The sequence below is a fragment of the Piliocolobus tephrosceles genome, chromosome 19 (assembly GCF_002776525.5).
Source record: "Piliocolobus tephrosceles isolate RC106 chromosome 19, ASM277652v3, whole genome shotgun sequence".
Lineage (NCBI taxonomy): Eukaryota > Metazoa > Chordata > Mammalia > Primates > Cercopithecidae > Piliocolobus > Piliocolobus tephrosceles.
In genome coordinates this window covers 5,709,682-5,728,566 of record NC_045452.1, presented here as the reverse complement: position 1 = coordinate 5,728,566, position 18,885 = coordinate 5,709,682, and the positions used below count along the sequence as shown (strand labels likewise).

General features: G+C 47.9%; 1 protein-coding gene across 1 annotated transcript in view; it reads left to right on the top strand.

The window, feature by feature from the left end:
• Positions 1–9,977: 9,977 nt before the first annotated feature.
• The window catches only part of KIAA1671 (KIAA1671 ortholog), a 180,044-nt gene continuing 171,136 nt past the window's right edge, over positions 9,978–18,885 (top strand). The window contains exons 1-2 of the mRNA XM_023185779.1: positions 9,978–11,515; positions 14,540–14,627. Of these exons, the coding sequence (XP_023041547.1) occupies positions 9,978–11,515; positions 14,540–14,627 (1,626 nt within the window). The remainder of the gene's footprint in view (positions 11,516–14,539; positions 14,628–18,885) is intronic.

Here is an 18,885-nt window from a genome sequence, read left to right as displayed (position 1 = left end):
TTCACTTAGCGTAATGTCTTCAAGGATCATCCATATTGTAGCATATTGTAGCATTTTCTTCCTTTTGAAGACTGAATAATATTCCATTGTATGGATAGACTACATTTTGTTTATCCATCCATTGATGGACATTTAATTGTTTACACCTTTTGGTTATTATGAATAATGCTGCTTCAAACATTGGTGTACAAATGTCTGCTTTCAATTTTAGGGGGGTATACTCTTAGGAGTAGAATTTCAAGATTCTGTGTTTAATTTTTTGAGGAACTCCCATACTGATTTCCACAGTGGATGTGCCATTTTATATTCACAACACCAGCAAGATATAATGTTCCGATGTCTTCACATCCTCTCCAATAGTTGTGTGTGTGTGTGTGTTTAATTAAGTAATAGCCACTCTCATATTATAAGGTATGGGGTTCCAGTTTCTTCACATCCTCCCCAATAGTTGTTTTGCGTGTGTGTGTGTGTTTTTAATTAAGTAATAGCCACCACTCTTATGGGTGGGAAGTGCCTTTTATATTTGAACACCATAATAAACAGTTGTTTTAGTTAAGCCCACGTGGATTTTGGTAGAAATCTGATAGGAAGGCAGGGTGGGATCCACAATTCCAGCCACCCACGGGCAAGTCACAGCACTCCTCCAACCTCAGTTTACTCATCTGTAGAATGGAAGTTGTAATAGGACCTGCCTCTGGGTTGGTAAAGGTATAAAATGAAATAATCCTTGTAAAGCATTTAGTGTAGTGTCTGGCGCATGGTGTGAGCTTCATAAACGATAGTTATTTTTATGCTTTGCTTCTGAAAGTGGGCAGGAGATAGTCTTAGCACCTCTACCTTTCAAATTGATGATGGAAAGACAGCTCAGAGGAAAACCTCTGGTATTGAGATGTAAAAAAAGCAGCTGTTTGCACAAACAACATTCATGGACATAAAAAGGAATTTAAAAATTTACCAACAAATCCAACCCAGGTCTCCAGCATGTTTTTTTTTTTTTTTTCCATTTGTGCCTGTTCTCTTCCAGACATCCGTCATTTATATAAACAACCTTTGCTATTGTCATGGCCTTGAATACAAAACAATATATCCCTTTTGCTTCCCCTACCAATTATCCTAAGTGCTTCCACTTCCCTGTGCATACACCCTTACCTTTGGCTGAGATATGTTCTTTCAAAGTTGCCCATTATAGTTAAGGCAACCATCTTTTCTGATTCCAAACTCAAGACTTGTTGTGTGGTGGGATTTTTGTGCAGGCTGGGAATTAGAGGTCTGCTCTTCCTGCTGACACCTTGCATGCAGCTTTTGTAACATTTCAAGTGTTTATGAGTCCTGGGTTGTTTCAACTAGCTGTAATTGCCAGGGGTATATTCTTGCTGTGTTTGGTTAGATAACACTGCAAAGGACATCTTTGTGCATATAACTTTTCTTTTGGATTACTTCCAGAGAATACATTTTTAGAAGTCTGATGACTGAGTTGAAAAGAAGTAAGTGTTTTGCCAGGGTGAGGGGAAAATATTTGATTTGGAGTCAGAAGACCTGGATTCCAACCCGACCTCTACCCCTCACTAGCAGTGGGAATTTGAACTGGCTGGTTCTGGACCATATTTTTTTTTCTCATCTGTTAGAATGGTGGTAGTTAATAATTTGAACAGCACAACTTGTTGAGAAGATGAATGAGAGAAGGCACAAGATGCACAGAGTCACTTAGCATGGTGCCTGACTCTTGACGTGGGTCTCAAAAATGTTAGTTGAAAGTGAATATTGCCGAATTGCTTTTACAATTTACATTATCGCCAGGACCACATAAGGAAATCCATTTTCCCACACTCACGTCTACATTGAGTATTACTGTTTTCTTCTCTTAGGTGTTTTTTGCACACCAGCTTAATGCCTCCTATGGTTCAGACTCCAGATACAGCCATGAACAGGACCCAGGACCCTTCTTGCTAGGAGCTCACCGTTTAGTGGAGGAAACAGGTAGTCACAAGGTATGCCTCAGTGCTGGGCGAGGGGGAAGCAGGAAGTGAGATATTGCAGCACAGAGGAGCACCTGAACAAGCTGTACTCATGGAGCATTAGAGAAAGCTTCCTGGAGGAGGTGGCATTGAGATTAGCTAGGTAGTGAGGTAAGGGCGGTGCAGAGGCATGAAGGCGAGCAAGTGTACACTGTGTTTTGTGGCCTGTCTGGGGTTCATTGTGCTGAAGTATGTGAGTGTATGTGACAGACAGACAGATGGGGTAGTGTCAGTCATTAGAATGAAGCTGGGGAGATGAAGAGGATCTGGATCCTGGAGGGCCCTGGGAAAGAAGTCTGGCCTTTATTCGGAGGGCAGCAAGGAGACACGGGGGTGTTGAGCAGGGGAACGACATCCTGGCGCTTGCACGTTGGAGACACCCCTGGCTACTGCTAGGTGAATGGATTGGAGGAGGCCACAGCTGAGACAGGATTGTCAGTGAGGAGGCTGATTTTATTTTTAAGACAGGGTCTGGCTTTGTTACCCAGGCTGGAGTGCTGTGATGTGATCTTGGCTCACTGTAACCTCAGCCTCCCAGGCTCAGACAATCCTTAGCCTCCTGAGTAGCTGGGACTACAGGCACGCACCACCACATCTGGCTAATTTTTGTATTTTTTAGTAGAGATGGGTTTTTGCCATGTTGCCCAGGCTGGTCTCCTTGGCTCAAGTGATCCTCCCACCTCGGCCTCCCAAAGTGCTGGAATTGTAGGCATGAGCCATTGTGCCTGGCCAGAGGCTGATTTTAAATGTCCCTTCTCAGTGAAATCTTCCCTGGCTAGACCTTCTCACATTCCCTCTTTTTTTGTCACTTATGTAACATTCTGGAGCTTGTCCTTACCTTGTTTTTTTTTTGTTTTTTTGTTTTTTGTTTTTGTCCTTTTTTTTATCTTCGTGAATCACCATTCCATGGGAGCAGAGTTTTTTATTTGTTTTGTTCACTGCTGTGTCCCCAGCGCCTGGCCCAGAGCCTGGTACATAGATGCTTAGTAACTGTGTATTGGAAGGAAGGAAGAAAGGAAGGAAGCGCCACAGTCATGGGGACAGAGACGAGAGGATGCACATACTCCAGTGATACTTGACATTTTGACCGGGCCCTTTGTGGAGGACAGACCTCCTGTGCACAGCAGCCCTTCTCTGGGAGGACAGCAGCGTGCACTTCGCCAATGCGTTCCTGGCTCTTTTCCTGGCTCACTGCACGGGATGGATTTGCAGATTTGAGGGCTAAGGTCACATTCTGGAAGATGCTGGAAGGTGTCAGGACCAGCCCACGCCCCTCGCCACATGGTGGCATTCCCAGGAAGTGGCAGCCAGAGACTGAATAAATGACTGATAAGCTCTCTGATCGAATTTTAGGGCGTAATTATGAAAGATCTTCAACAGCTGTTAGAATGAATCAACACCTCTGAATCTGGGAGAAAAGCTGCCAAACTGTTTGGTTTTGAATGGAAGTGCTTTTCTTCCCTTCTCTCTTGTGAATCGCTCGGATTTCCCCAGGAGGCTTCAAGCTCCATGGCTGCGTCCCCAGCACCAAGCACAGAACCTGGTGCTTGGGAGGGAGGCAGTGAGAGTTGGCATAAGTAGGGTCAGAAGGCTGGACAAATGAATGCTTTTGAATGACTCCTGTTGAATTTCAGCACCTGTTGCTCTTGGGTGACTCCCTTTTCAGACAAATAATTTTTTTCCTGCACGAAATGGCAGAAAATGGGAATTTTGCACTTTGCAAATTAATCTTGGGGAAATCAAGCTTGTGGACTTGGCAGGTTCAGCAACAGTAGAGAAACACTCATTGCTAGTCCACTTCCTGGGGTCAGACTGATGCCCCTCTCTCACGGTCCTACCACAGCCTCCTGACCTCCCCAGATGGATGCCTTGTTCTCCATCTGTTCAACGTGCTGCCCTCCATGATAATTTACATACATATGAAACTAGAGGTGGCTCAGATTTGGTTTCCCTTCTTTCTCTGGGGAGGCCTTGTTGACTTGTTTTTGGTCATAATGCTCAGCTAATATACTGTTTAAAAAAAGAGGCAGGGTGGCCGGGTGCGGTGGCTCACGTCTCTAATTCCAGCACTTGGGAGGCCGAGGCGGGCAGATCACGAGGTCAGGAGATCAAGACCATCTTGGCTAACATGGTGAAACCCTGTCTCTACTAAAAATACAAAAAGTTAGCCGGGTGTGGTGGTGTGTACCTGTAATCCCAGCTACTGGGGAAGCTGAGGCAGGAGAATCGTTTGAACCCGGGAGGCAGAGGTTGCAGTGAGCTGAGATTGCGCCACTGTTACTCCAGCCTGGGCGACAGAGCAAGGCTCCACCTCAAAAAAAAAAAAAAAAAAAAAAGAGGCTAGGTGTGGTGACTCATGCATGTAATCCCAGCATTTTGGGAGGCCGAGGCAGGTGGATCATGAGGTCAGGAATTCAAGACCAGCCTGACCAACATAGTGAAATCCTGTCTCTACTAAAAATACAAAAAAAAAAAAAAAAATTAGCCGGGTGTGGTGGTGGGCATCTGTAGTCCCAGCTACTTGGGAGGCTGAGGCAGGAGAATCACTTGAACCTGGGAGGCAGATGTTGCAGTGAGCCAAGATCGCGCATTGCCCTCTAGCCTGGGTGACACGCCGTGACTCTGTAAATAAATAAATAGCCAGGTGTGATTACAGGTAGATGCCTGTAATCCCAGCTTCTCAGAGGCTAAGGCACGAGAATCACTTGAACCTGGAAGGTGGAGTTTGCAGTGAGCCAAGATTGTGCCACTGGACTCCAGCCTGGGCTACAAAGTGAGACTCTGTCTAAAAAATAAAAATAAAAATAAAAAATGAATAAATAATAGTGAACATGTCCACCCCAAGAATAAATAGCATCTAGCCTCTTTGTGAGTGGGCTTCACAAATGTTTTCGAAGAGGCTAACATCTCTTAAATCAAGTGTAACATGTGATAACATTTAAAAGAAGGCTTTAAAGCATATAGTTAAATTGGTTTCCTTGTATTTTACAGCAGGTTAAATGAAAACCTGAGAATCATGGGTTTCTAGGTTTGGCTAGGACTTTAAAATATTATGGAGCCATCTACTATGGTGGTTTAAAAACTCCTTTTACTAGGTTGGGCATGGTGGCTCAATCCCAGCACTTTGGAAGGCTGAGGCAGGAGGATCATGAAGTCAGCATTTCAAGACCAGCCTGGCCAACATAGTGAAACCCTGTCTGTACTAAAAATATAAAAATTAGCCAGGTGTGGTGGCATGCACCTGTAGTCCCAGCTACTCAGGAGGCTGAGGGGAGAGAATTGCTTGAACCTGGGAGGCAGAGGTTGCAGTGAGCTGAGACCACGCCATTGCACTCCAGCCTGGGTGGCAGAGTGAGACTCCGTTTCAAAAAGAAAAACAGGCCGGGCCCGGTGGCTCACGCCTGTAATCCCAGCACTTTGGGAGGCCAAGGGGGGTGGATCACGATGTCAGGGGATCGAGACCATCCTGGCTAACATGGTGAAAATCTGTCTCTACTAAAAATACCAAAAATTGGCCGGGTGCGGTGGCTCACGCCTGTAGTCCCAGCACTTTGGGAGGCTGAGGCGGGCGGATCACGAGGTCAGGAGATGGAGACCATCCTGGCTAACGCGGTGAAACCCCGTCTCTACTAAATATACAAGAAATTAGCCAGGCGAGGTGGCGTGCGCCTGTAGTCCCAGCTACTCGGGAGGCTGAGGCAGGAGAATGGCGTGAACTCGGGAGGCGGAGCTTGTAGTGAGCCGAGATCGTGCCACTGCACTCCAGCCTGGGTGACAGAGCAAGACTCCGTTTCAAAAAAAAAAAAAAACAAAAAAGAAAAACTTAGCTGGGCATGTTGGTGGGCGCCTGTAGTCCCAGTTACTCGGGAGGCAGAGGCAGAAGGGTGAACTTGGGAGGCGGAGCTTACAGTGAGCTGAGATCAGGCCACTGCTTTCTATCCTGGGCAACAGAGCAAGACTCCTTCTCAAAAAAAAAAAGAAAAAAAAAAAAAAAACCAAACAAACAAAAAGCCAACCCCAAAAAACTCCTTTTACCTTTCTTTGTTCATTGATTTATTAATTCATTCACTGACTCATTTGTGCAACTGTATTTACATACCAGACATCTGCTAGGCATTTGCAATGGTAACTTGAGAGGCAGTTCAAGATACAAAGCAGATGACAGGTCACAGAGGCACTGTTTGGTGTAGAGGAGTGCGGACCAAGGGACTTACTTTATCTTATCCTTCCCCTTTTCTTTCCATGCAGTATAGTCACTGAGGTGGGTTCAAGGTTCCCAAAGGGGGGTGACATTTGTGTACCATTGATCCTAATTCAGCAAATGGTTGCTCTTGGTGACTCTTTTCCCAGGAAAATCCATGCAGAGAAGCATTCATTCCACATTTGGGCAGGTGAGCTGGCGTGACAGTGTGAGGTTAATGTGGACGCAGCAGGTGCCTGCCCTCAGGGTGGAGCTCCTCTGTGTGACTCAGTGAAACTGATAGGGGTCTCAGGGTGAGGGGTGGTGGGCTGAGCCTCTGGCTGAACACTTCACAGCTCTTTGGTTCTGTCATTCAGTAGCCACAGCCACAGCTAGAGTAACTCATCTTATGTCCCAGATTGCTTAGAGTCATTTGGCATGAGAATCATGGTACCTGGACGGACTTATGTAGCATCTTAGAGAGTGGGCAGCAGGGGCAGAAGAATAAGTCTTCATTCATTTACTTATTAACTCAACAATGATTTATTTCTCTATTCAATAATCAGGTACCTGGTACTTTTATGTGCCGGGCTGCTGTGCTAGCCACTAGGGATTTGGGGTGTCCTCTGGGGGACTTACCATTGAATGGGAGAGGCTGATGTGAAGGATGATGTCCTATTAAATGTAACAGTGCAGCTATGCTGAGTCCTGCGAAGCCTCCGAGTATATGTGGTGCTCTGTGAATAGGTAGCAGGGGGTTGCACCGGGTTGAAGGGAGACAGAGATGGGTGAACTGTGGTCTGAGGGGTGGGCTTGTGTCTATGTATGAGCAAGACGGTTGTCCCAGAGAACAGGCATAGCATGTGCAAAAGCCCTGAGGAGGCACTTGGAGGGCTTCAAAGAGGTACAATGTCCAAACACTGCTGATCAGCAGAAGCAGGTACCAAGTGATTCAGCACCTTGAATGCTCAGCAGATACCTCCTTTAAGTCAAGCGAGTTGTCCAAAAACACCAGTTCCAATTCTAGGCAATCAGTCCTCCTATTTGCCCCCACATCCCGCATTTAAAAAGTGACATTTGTTACCCAGTTGTAATTGCTGTGTGTGTGTATGTGTATGTTTCTTACAGAAGACTGTGAGTTGCATGGTTGCCGGGGATATTTCATGCTCATCTTTGTACACACCGTAGGTGCTCAATAAACGTATCAGAGGACAGGGAAGATTGTTATTGAGCACGTACTGTGGGCTCAGCACTATTTATGCACACGTACATATAAGGCTACAAAATCGAAAAGCCAAAAGGAGCATACGTTTTACAAGCTGGAGTAGATGCCAGCGGATGCATTTGGAGCTTGAAAGCTTTTGTGCCGTCTGTTCCCATACTGCCAGAACTCCGGAACTGAGGCTGTCATCCTGTGTCTCCGTAGACCTGCTGAAACTCAGCCTGCTGGGACGAGTCTACTTTCCCCCCTCCTGTTTCTACCATGGAAGTGTGTGGACAGCTCCATTCACGATGACATGTGACACCACTGGCTTTCCCCAGCAATCACACCCCCTGACCCAGGGCCTACCAGCTTGGGTAAGTGGGGCCCATGCTTGACCGAAGCTTGAGGGCTGGAGTGTCCAGGGATGTGGAGAGCGCCTGTGGGTTCTGCCAGAAAATTTTCTCTCTGTCCTTTGAATCCTGTCATTGTTCCGTGTCTCATGTGCTGGCTATTACGTATGTATCGCCGATCAGGGTTTCCAGAGGTCACAGGGGCTGGCCCTAAAGGCCAGTGGCCCTGATTCTGGGTGGGATTCTGGAGCCTTAGAACTCTGGTTGGGATCTTTGTGGACGGAAATTTTCCAATTCTCAGATCCTTCATATCTGTCCCTCTGTTCTACCTCTAACCGTGTCTAGACAGTGTTCTCCAGTTTGGGGAGATGGAATCTGTTAGCACCATCGAGCGTGTAAGGAAGAGAAAATATCAAAATCTGTCTGCCTTTCTTTCCTGGAGGCTGCTGAGTGAGTCAGAGCCGGGGGAGCAGTGTGGGGCCCCAAGGAAGGGAAGTGGAGAGGCTTGTATTTAACTAAAATACCTTCTACTTTTTTAGTCCATCTAGGTGGGGGCTGGCTGGGGGCAGTTTCATAGGGAAGAAAACACTGGCATGAAGAGAGCCTGAGGGATCGAGAACAGCAACTTACCTGGCACTTTTTAAGACCAGAAAGGAATAAAAAATAATTTTTAAAAAGACAGAGCTGAGGCCGGGCATGGTGGCTCACACCTGTAATCCCAGCACGTTGGGAGGCTGAGATGGGCGGATCACCTGAGGTCAGGAGTTCGAAACCAACCTGACCAACATGGAGAAACCCCATCTCTACTAAAAGTACAAAATTAACTGGGGGTGGTGGCGCATGCCTGTAATCCCAGCTACTTAGGAGGCTGAGGCAGGAGAATGGCTTGAACCTGGGAAGAGGAGGTTGCTGTGAGCTGAGATCGCGCCATTGCACTCCAGTCTGGGCAACAAGAGTGAAACTCGGTCTCCAAAAAAAGACAGAGCTAAGTGGGTAGTGAACTTGAGGTTAGGTTTCAGCTGGGTGACTGTAGGCAAGTCTGGTGACCTCTCTGGGCCCTTTCCCTTCATCTCCATGAGGGAGATAACGATGATGCCTTCATTCCTGCCTTTCGGGGTTGCTGGAGGATTAATGAGAGAGGAAGGCCCTTGCTTTGAGAAAACAGATCTCATAGCAGCGTGAACAAGAGGCTTATGCCCCAAGCTGCTGCAAAATGGGGTCTCCTAATTGTACCCACTAAATAGGGTTGTGAGGAGGATGAGATTTATAAAACACAAGAAGCATTTCACATAGCTCAAGATCTCACTCATGGGAAGCCCTCACAGTTGGACGTTTCTTTTTATTAAGAATATGAAGGCAGTCAGCGTTAAAATGTATGTTCAACAGAAAAGAACCACAAGCAAACAAATAACAAAAGCAGGTTGAGTGAGAAAAATAAGAATGACTTCTTTTTATGGCATCTGGAAGGGTGGGGGAGGGGAAAGAAAAGGAACTAAGGGACGATTGGGTGGGGTTGGTGCCTAGGGCATGGGTTCCCAGGTCACTAACCAGCTTTATGCTCCCAGGCACTCCCGAGCTGCGAGCGTTGCTGTGTGACCTGCAGCGGGTCACTTGCCTTCTCTGTGCTAGGTGCTTAGCATACACTTGTGATTAGGATCACCTGGGATGTGAGCAGGCTCTGCAATGGGAAAACAGGGTAACAGGAGTGAGGGAATATGAGGACGCTCCCACTGAGGCCTATTCAGGGAGGAGCATGTGTGGTGTGAGTTTGGTGTCAAACCTGGTTTTAAATCCTGGCTTTGCCTCTTGCTTCCTGGGTGACTCCAGACCAGTTAGTTGGCCTCTCTGAGCTGGTTTCCTTATCTGTATAGCAGAGATCAGTGCTGGCCTCTAGATTAGCTGAGTCAGGGGAAAACCCTCCAGCGAGTGTTGATGCTTTTTCTACACCCTTAGAGCTGGAACGAACTTCAGGGATGGACGTTTAGTCCACTCCCCTTGTCCAGAGCTCAGAGACTGGGAGAGGCAGGTCCAAGCCTGCCTGGTGAGGTCAGCGGAGGGCTGTCGTACAGAATCTGGGGCTCAGGACTCTGTCCCATTTCTCTAAACCATTCTGCTTCAACCCAGACACTGACTGTTTTCCAAACTTACTTTTGTTTTTGTGTGTTTTGTTTAGCAATTGCTTCTCCATTCTCGATGTTCCTAACCCCCATGGATCCACAACCGTAACCATGGCCACGCGGGTCGAGGTGGGCTCCATAACGCCCTTGACGGCCGTCCCAGGCCTGGGTGAGATTGGCAAGGAGGAGACCCTGACGAGGACCTACTTCCTCCAGGCCGGCGAAGCCTCTGGGGCTCCTCCAGCCCGGATCTTGGAAGCAAAGAGCCCCCTGCGGAGCCCGGCCCGCTTACTCCCTCTGCCAAGGCTCGCCCCCAAACCCTTCTCGAAGGAGCAGGACGTGAAATCTCCTGTCCCATCTCTGCGGCCCATTTCAACTGGACCTTATTCCTCTGGGGGGATCTCTGAGGAGCCAGCAGCAAAGGATCTGGACAAGAGGATGCCTGGCTTGGTGGGGCAGGACGTGGGCAGTGGGGAGGGCCCAAGGACGGGCTCGCCCCACTTCAACAAGGCTGTGTTCCTGCGGCCCAGCCCCAACACCATGATTCTCTTCGAAACCACCAAAAGCGGCCCCACTCTGGGGAAGGCGGTCAGTGAGGGGGCCGAGGAGGCCAAGCCAGGTGTGTCTGGCTCCCGGCCTGAGGTGGCCGCCAAGCCTACCCTGCTCAACCGAAAGCCTGCGGGGACCCTTCCCCGGTCAGGCCCCCTGTCTCAGGACACAAAGTTACCTGTACCCCAAGAGGAGGCAGGCCAAGACCAGCCTCCCTTAAAGGCCAGCAGTGTGGAGGACACAGCACACCCCTTTGTGGAGCCCAGGCCTCGCCTGAAGAGGAGGCCTGTGTCTGCCATTTTCACGGAGTCCATTCAGCCTCAGAAGCCAGGCCCTGGCGCAGTGGCCACAGTGGGCAAAGTGCCCCCCACCCCTCCCGAGAAGACGTGGGTGAGGAAGCCCAGGCCCTTGTCCATGGACCTCACGGCCCGGTTTGAGAACAAAGAGGCCTTGCTGAGGAAGGTGGCCGATGAAGGAAGTGGAGCCACAGCAGGGGACATGGCTGGGCTAGAGAGGCCCAGAGCAGCGTCCAAGCTGGACAGGGAGTGTTTGGTTAAGGCTGAGGCTCCTCTTCATGATCCTGATTTGGACTTCCTAGAGGTGGCCAAGAAAATCCGTGAACAGAAGGAGAAGATGCTTTCCAAGCCAGAGACGGGCAGCCCCAGAGCCCTGGGGGGCTCAGCCAGGGTCACCCCCAGCAATGACCAGAGTCCCCAGGAAGAAAGGGCCAAGCTGGACCCAGAGCCAGAGAAGGCTGCTGAGTCCCCCTCACCCAGGCTGGGAAGGGGCCTAGAACTTGCTGAGGTTAAGAGCAGAGTGGCGGACGGGGAGGCCCCGGCAGGGGGAGAGTGGGCCTCCAGGAGGAGCGTCAGAAAGTGCATCAGCCTATTTCGGGAGGACAGCACCTTGGCCTTGGCAGTGGGGTCTGAACCCCGCCTGGCCACCCCCGCGTCCCCACTGGTGGCACCAGAGCCGGAGAAAGGGGTTGTCAGCGTCCAGGAGCGGATCAGAGGCTGGACTGCTGAGAGCTCCGAGGCCAAGCCCGAGGTCAGGAGGAGGACGTTCCAGGCTCGGCCACTGTCGGCGGATTTGACCAAATTGTAAGTAGGCACATCCTATACCCCTCCCTCAGCCACCCACCCACAGACCCTGAGGAGGAGGGAACCAGGCTCCATGCTGGGTACCTGTTGCCCCCCTCAGTTTACCCATAGCGAAAGAGGAGGTTGTAGCAGGGTCCATTTCTCAGATGAGGAAGGTGAGGCACGGAGAGGCAGTGCAGCTTCCCTCTGGGTATGGCCAGCCGGGGGTCCTGGAGCTGTTTTCATGGCTTTTCTCAGCTTCAGATGTGCTGTGTGATTGAACTGGGTGGTGTGTGCCCATTTCACGGAGGCAGGGCAGAAGGGTGAAATACTGTGAGGAGGTGGGAGCTGGATGGCATTCCAGCTCAGCCTGTCTCCATAGCTAAGCCTTTCTTCCCTGAAGGCAGAGAGAGAACACTTCAGACTGGGCCTAAGCCTCTATGAGTGGCCCAAAAAATAAACTCAGAGGAGTCAAGGTAACTTGGGCAAGTCAGTTGGTTAATACTGATATTCTAAGTCAGTTGGTTAATACTGATATTCTTTTTTTTTGAGATGGAGTCTCGCTCTGTTGCCCAGGTTGGAGTGCAGTGGTGCGACCTCCACTCGCTGCAGCCTCTGCCTCCCGGGTTCAAGCAGTTCTTCTGCCTCAGACTCCCGAGGAGCTGGAATTACAGGTGCCTGCCACCACGCCCAGCTAATTTTTGTATTTTTAGTGGAGATGGGGTTTTACCAGGTAGGCCAGGCTGGTCTCAAACTCCTGACCTGAGGTGATCCGCCCACCTCGGCCTCCCAAAGTGCTGGGATTACAGGCGTGAGCCACCGTGCCCGGCCTAATACTGATATTCTAAGTCAGTTGGTTAATAATGATCTTCTAAGTCATTTGGTTAATAATGATATTCTAAGTCAGTTTGTTAATACCAACCTACTAAGTCAGTTGGTTAATAATGGTATTCTACGTCAGTTGGTTAATAATGATATTCTAAGTTGGTTGGTTAATACCGATATTCTACATCAGTTGGTTAATATCGATATTCTAAGTCAGTTGGTTAATAATTATATTCCAAGTCAGTTGGTTAATAATGATATTCTAGGCTGGGCGCGGTGGCTCATGCCTGTAATCCCAGCACTTTAGGAGGCCGAGGTGGGTGGGTCATGAGGTCAGGAGTTCGAGACCAGCCTGAGCCTGGCCAACATGGTGAAACTCCATCTCTACTAAAAATACAAAAATTAGCTGGGCATGGTGGCACACGTCTGTAATCCCAGCTACTCAGGAGGCTAAGGCAAGAGAATCGCTTGAACCTGGGAGGCAGAGGATGCAGTGAGCCGAGATCACACCACTCCAGCCTGGACAACAGAGCAAGACACCATCACACACACACAAAAAGAAAGATATTCTAAGTCAGTTGGTTAATAATGATATTGTAAACTTGGCCCACCTCCGACATCTCTTCTTTGTTTTCCCACAAGTGGCCACAACAGAGAGATGCCACTGGGCATGATCGACTGGCTCTTAATGGCATGCATGCCACTGACATACTTTGTCCAGGCTGGAGCTTGCAAAGGCAGGATCTCTGGGCAGACTGCCCTCCCGGCCCTGGGAACCAGGACAGCCAGCCAAGCCAAAGCTAGACCACTGGCTCTCAGTGCTTTAGGATAACCCAGAAAAAATACCAGTGCCTGGGCCCCACCCCTAGAGATTCCGATTCACTTGATTTGGGGAGGGTCTTGTATTTTGGTAGTTTTTATTTTATTTTTTATTTTTATTTATTTATTTATTTATTTTTGAGATGGAGTTGCTCTGTCGCCCAGGCTGGAGTGCAGTGTCGTGATCTCAGCTCACTGCAACCTCTGCCTCCCGGGTTCAAGCAATTCTCCTGCCTCAGCCTCCCGAGTAGCTGGGATTACAGGGGCAGGCCACCACACCCAGCTAATTTTTGTATTTTTAGTAGAGACAGGGTTTCACCATGTTAGGCTGTTCTCGAACTCCTGACCTTGTGATCCGCCCACCTTAGCCTCCCAAAGTGCTGGGATTACAGGGGTGAGCCACCGTGCCCGGCCCACATTTTGGTAGTTTTTAAAAGCTTCCAAGTCGATCTTATGTGCAGCCAGGCCTGACAACCCCTGAGTTAAGGTATCAGAGAAGGACACCTATGCCAGGGTCCTAATATGCTTCCTCTCACTATGTCATCGAAGAGCCTTGGAGAGGCTGTGTGATTATCTTGGAAGAACCTTGGAGAGGCTGTGTGATTATCTGTCAGATGGGGAAACTGAGGCTCTGAGTTCAGACACAACTCCTCTCAGCCTCACATATCCTGGGAGGCAGACCCTGGGTTGCTGAGTGTAGGTTAGGTTTAAGTGGTTTCATTTCTCTCCCTTTCCTTTTCTTCAGAGTCCCCAGCTCTCAGGTATTTACACCAGAGAGCTCTCCAGGGATGGCAAGCTTCTAGCTCCACCCCCTCTTCCCTTTTTAAAGTGGGGAAAACGAGGCCCAGAGAGGGCCCTGGTGATCCAGAGAGGCAGAGACAGACCTGGGCCCCCACACATTCCTTGACATCCCACTACCCTTCAGTCTGGGGGCTGCTCTGAGGCGGGGCTGCTCTTTTACCTGGCATTGCTAACAACAGCCATTCATTATCCCTCCTGGGGCATCTTCGCCCTTCCCTAAACGCCCTCACATAGCTATTAGGGCCTTGAGCAGCCTCTTATCTGCCCCATAAAAGGGATGGGGAGGTGTTAATTATCCCCGTTGTATAGATGAAGAAACAGAGGCTCAGGTGAGGTCACACGCCTAACCCAGGCTCCCCCAGTGAAGAGGCAGTAGAGCTGGGACTAGCACCTGGGTGTCTTCCCCCAGCCTGGGGCTTCTTCCACCCCGGTAATGCTGTGTTTAAGGTAGGCTGTCCCCACTGGGCAGTTCTCCTTTTGGTAAGGGGAAAGGAAATGTCCTTTCTTAAGGTTACGTGGCCTGGGCTCCTGAGCTGGTGTGTGGGCTGGGGGGAATAACAGCTTCCAGCTCCGTAAAGGTAACTCAGATCTCTGCACCAGGTTTTCAAGTTCAGCTTCAAGCAACGAAGTCAAATATGAGAAGTGTGCTGAGCTGAGCGGCGAGTTTCCTAAGGAACCAAGAGAAAAGGTAAGGAGTGGCTATGTGGCACATCTCTCATTAACCAGCAGGCAGTTATAGCTGCGGGAAAAAGAGCCTCTGTGATCTTCTAGACCCCGGGAAAACTCAGAAATGTGTCATGCACACAATAAAACATTTTTTCTTCTAATGTTGGGACGATGAAGTCCCTTCTGGCGTGAAGAGTTGTGACTCCCGACTCCCAGGTGTTAAATGCTGTTTACAAATGTATCAGGTGTTTTTTTCTTTGCAAATAGGCAGAGGGGCACGGCTTTCTTATATAGGAGTGCCTGCTTTATTAAAATACTAAAATTTAGGTTTAAGATGTTAATAGAAACTCCTTCAAGGTCCTTCATAATGGTTCTTACTGCCTACCCCCTACTTACCACCTCGCCATAGAAGGAAGAAGTAGGTGGCTGGGCACATTGGCTCACATCTGTAATCCCAGCACTTTGGGAGGCTGAGGTGTGGTGGGAGGATTGCTTGAGCCCACAAGTTTGACACCAGTCTGGGCAACATAGTGAGACTCTTATCTCTAAAAGAAAAAAATTTTGTTTTGAAATTAGCCAGATGTGGTTGTGTATACCTTATAGTTCTAGTTACTCCAGAGTCTGAGGCAGGAGGATGGCTTGAGTCCAGGACTTTGAGGCTGCAGTGAGCCGTGATCACACCACTGTACTCCAGCCTGGGCGATAGAGTGAGACCTGTCTCTAAAAAAAATAAAAATACAACCGGGTGCGGTTGCTCACACCTGTAATCCCAGCACTTTGGGAGGCCAAGGTGGGTGGATCACAAGGTCAGGAGATCAAGACCATCCTGGCTAATGCGATGAAACCCCATCTCCACTAAAAACACAAAAAAATTAGCTGGGCATGGTGGCGGGCGCCTGTAGTCCCAGCTACTTAGGAGGCTGAGGCAGGAGAATGGCGTGAACCCAGGAGGTGGAGCTTGCAGTGAGCCGAGATTGTGCCACTGAACTCCAGCCTGGGCGGCAGAGCAAGACTCTGTCTCAGAAAAAATAAAATAAAATAAAAAATAAAAAATAAAAATAAAAATATAAATGTAAATTAAAACAAAAAGAAAGAAGTAGGGTTACCAGCAATTAAATTGCTTAAAAAGTATTTTTATTTCATTTTAATAAGAGAAAACTCATAAAATTAACTGCTAGCTATAACCAGTTTGTGGTTGATGCTTTCTGCAGTCTTAGTTTTTTTGAAAAAACAGCTTTAATTGAGATACAGTTGACATGCAGGAAAGAGCACAGATTTAAAACATTCAACTTGGTGAGTTTCCCTATATGTGTACACCTGTGAAATCACCATCACAGTCAAAATAGCAAACATCTGCATCACATGCAAAAGGTTCCTCATGCCACTTTGTTTGTTTTTTTTTTTTTTTTTTTTTGGAAACAGAGTTTTGCCCTTGTCGCCCAGGCTGGAGTGCAGTGGCACGATCTCGGCTCACAGCAATGTCCGCCTCCCAAGTTCAAGTGATTCTCCTGCCTTAGCCTCCCTAGTAGCTGGGATTACAGGCACCCACTACCATGCCTGGCTAATTTTTGTATTTTTAGTAGAGATGGGGTTTTGCTATGTTGGCCAGGCTGGTCTTGAACTCCTGACCTCAAGTTGTCCACCCACCTCGGCCTCCCAAAGTGCTGGGATTACAAGTGTCAACCACCATGCCTGGCTGCCACTTTGTAATCTCTCCCTTCCCCTGGTCTTCCCAGCCTATCACAGGTCTGCTTCCTGTCCGTGTAGATTAGTTTGCATTTTCTAGACTTGAATATAAATGGAATCAGTCCTCTTTTTTTTTTGCCCTTGCTTCTTCACTCAGAGTAATTATGTTGAGATCATTCATGGTGTAGCATGTTTCAGTACTTCATTCCTTTCTGTTGCTGACTAGTATTCTATTGTGTGAGTAGACCACAATTTGTTTCTCCATTCATCTTTTGATGGACAATTAGGTTGTTACCAGTTTGGGGCAATTACCAGTGAAGCTGCTGTGAACATTTGTGGACAAGGCTTTGTAAGAACTTCTATTTCTTTTCTTTTTTTCTTTTTTCTTTATTTATTTTTTTAATTTTTGAGACGGAGTCTCGCTCTGTTGCCCAGGCTGGAGTGCAGTGATGCGATCTCAGCTCACAGCAACGTCCGCCTCCCAGGTTCAAGTGATTCTCCTGCCTCAGCCTCCTGAGTAACTGGGATTACAGGTGCCCGCCACCACGCCCAGCTAATTTTTTGTATTTTTAGTAGAGACAGGGTTTCACTGTGTTAGCCAGGATGGTCTCGATCTCCTGACCTCGTGATCCGCCCGCCTCGGCCTCCCAAAGTGCTGGGATTACAGGCATGAGCCACCGTGCTTGGCCTTTTTTTTTTTAATTTTTGAGACAGAGTCTCACTCTGTTGCCTGAGATAGTACAGTCACGTGATTTCGGCCCACTGCAAACCTCTGCCTCCTGGGTTCAAGTAATTCTCATGCCTCAGCCTCCTGAGTAGCTGGGACTACAGGCATGTGCCTCTATGCCCATTTAATTTTTTGTATTTTTAGTAGAGATGGGGTTTCACCATGTTGGCCAGGCCAGTCTTGAACTCCTAACCTCAGGTGATCTGCTTGCCTTGGCCTCCCAAAGTGCTGGGATTATAGGCGTGAGCCATGGCATCCAGCCAGGACTTTTTATTTTCTTTTCTCTTGGCTAAACATTTAGGAGTAGAATGGCTGGATCATATGGTAGATACATGTTTTATGTTTTAAGACACTTCTGTGGAGTTTTAAAAATAATACCAGTGCTTGATTTCGAGCTTGTACCCATCTCAGTAAATCACCAAGAAAAGTGGGCTGGCTTTGAATGGCAATACCCACCACCACTCTTGTAGGCGGCCGTTTGCCCTGCAACTTTTATTGTTGCATTTTCTGAATCATTTCTTTGAAAATGGTTGGGGAGGGGGATCCAATTTAAGTAATTAAAGCTCCTTATATTTGTATTAAAATACTGTAGTGACAGTAGCGGCAAGGGCAAAAAGGCTGTGTGTAGTGAGAGTGGCAAAATGCTGATTGTCATTAAATTGGGAGGGGTGGGTTGGGCAAGTTCATTATTTTCTCTGTAATTTTGTGTATGTTTGAAACTTTAAAGAAGGGAATAGTTAAGAAATAAATGCTTGCTTTACATGTGATGAGACTTTATCTCTGTAAGTAGACTTTGTATGTGTATGTATGTGGGTGTGTTTATTGTAGTAAAATACGCATAACAGGCTGGACGTGGTGGCTCATGCCTATAATCCCAGAACTTTAGGAGGCCAAGGTGGGAAGATTGCTTGAGGCCAGGAGTTTGAGGCTGTGGTGAGCTCTGATTACGCCACTGCACTCCAACCTGGGCAACAGAGCAAGATGCTGTCTTTATTTTATTTATTTATTTATTTATTTATTTATTTATTTATTTATTTATTTATTTTGAGATGGAGTTTTGCTCTTGTTGCCCAGGCTGGAGTGTAATGGCACGATCTCGGCTCACTGCAACCTCTGCCTCCTGGGTTCAAGCGATTCTCCTGCCACAGCCTCCTGAGTAGCTGGGATTGCAGGCCTGTACCACCACCCCCAGATAATTTTGTATTTTTAGTAGAGACGGGGTTTCTCCATGTTGGTCAGCCTGGTCTCGAACTCCTGACCTCAGGTGATCCGCCCGCCTCGGCCTCCCATTACAGGCATGAGCCACCATGTCTGGTTGAAATCCTGTCTTTAAAAAGAAAAAAAGTACACATAGCACAAAATACACCATTTTAACTATTTTCAAAGAAAAATAATGAATTTGTGAAATTTACAAAGTTTCAAAAATTCACAGTCTTTCTAATATATATATAAATAATACAAAGAGAGTTCTGAAAGGCTCTTCAAGGATCATAACCCATTGGTAATAGCTGTTATCCAGGAACGGGGACTGGTATTTGAACAAGGGAACAAAAATGATTTGAACTTTGGCCAGGTGTGGCGGCTCACACCTGTAATCCCAGCACTTTGGGAGGCCAAGGCGGGTGGTTTACCTGAGGTTGGGAGTTCGAGACCAGCCTGACCAACATGGAGAAACCCGGTCTCTACTAAAAATACAAAAAAAATTAGCCAGGCGTGGTGGCGCATGCCTGTAATCCTAGCTATTCGGGAGGCTGAGGCAGGAGAATCACTTGAACCTGGGAGGCAGAGATTGCGGTGAAGCAAGATCGTGCCATTGCACTCCAACCTGGGTGACAAGAGCAAAACTCCATCTCAAAAAAAAAAAAAA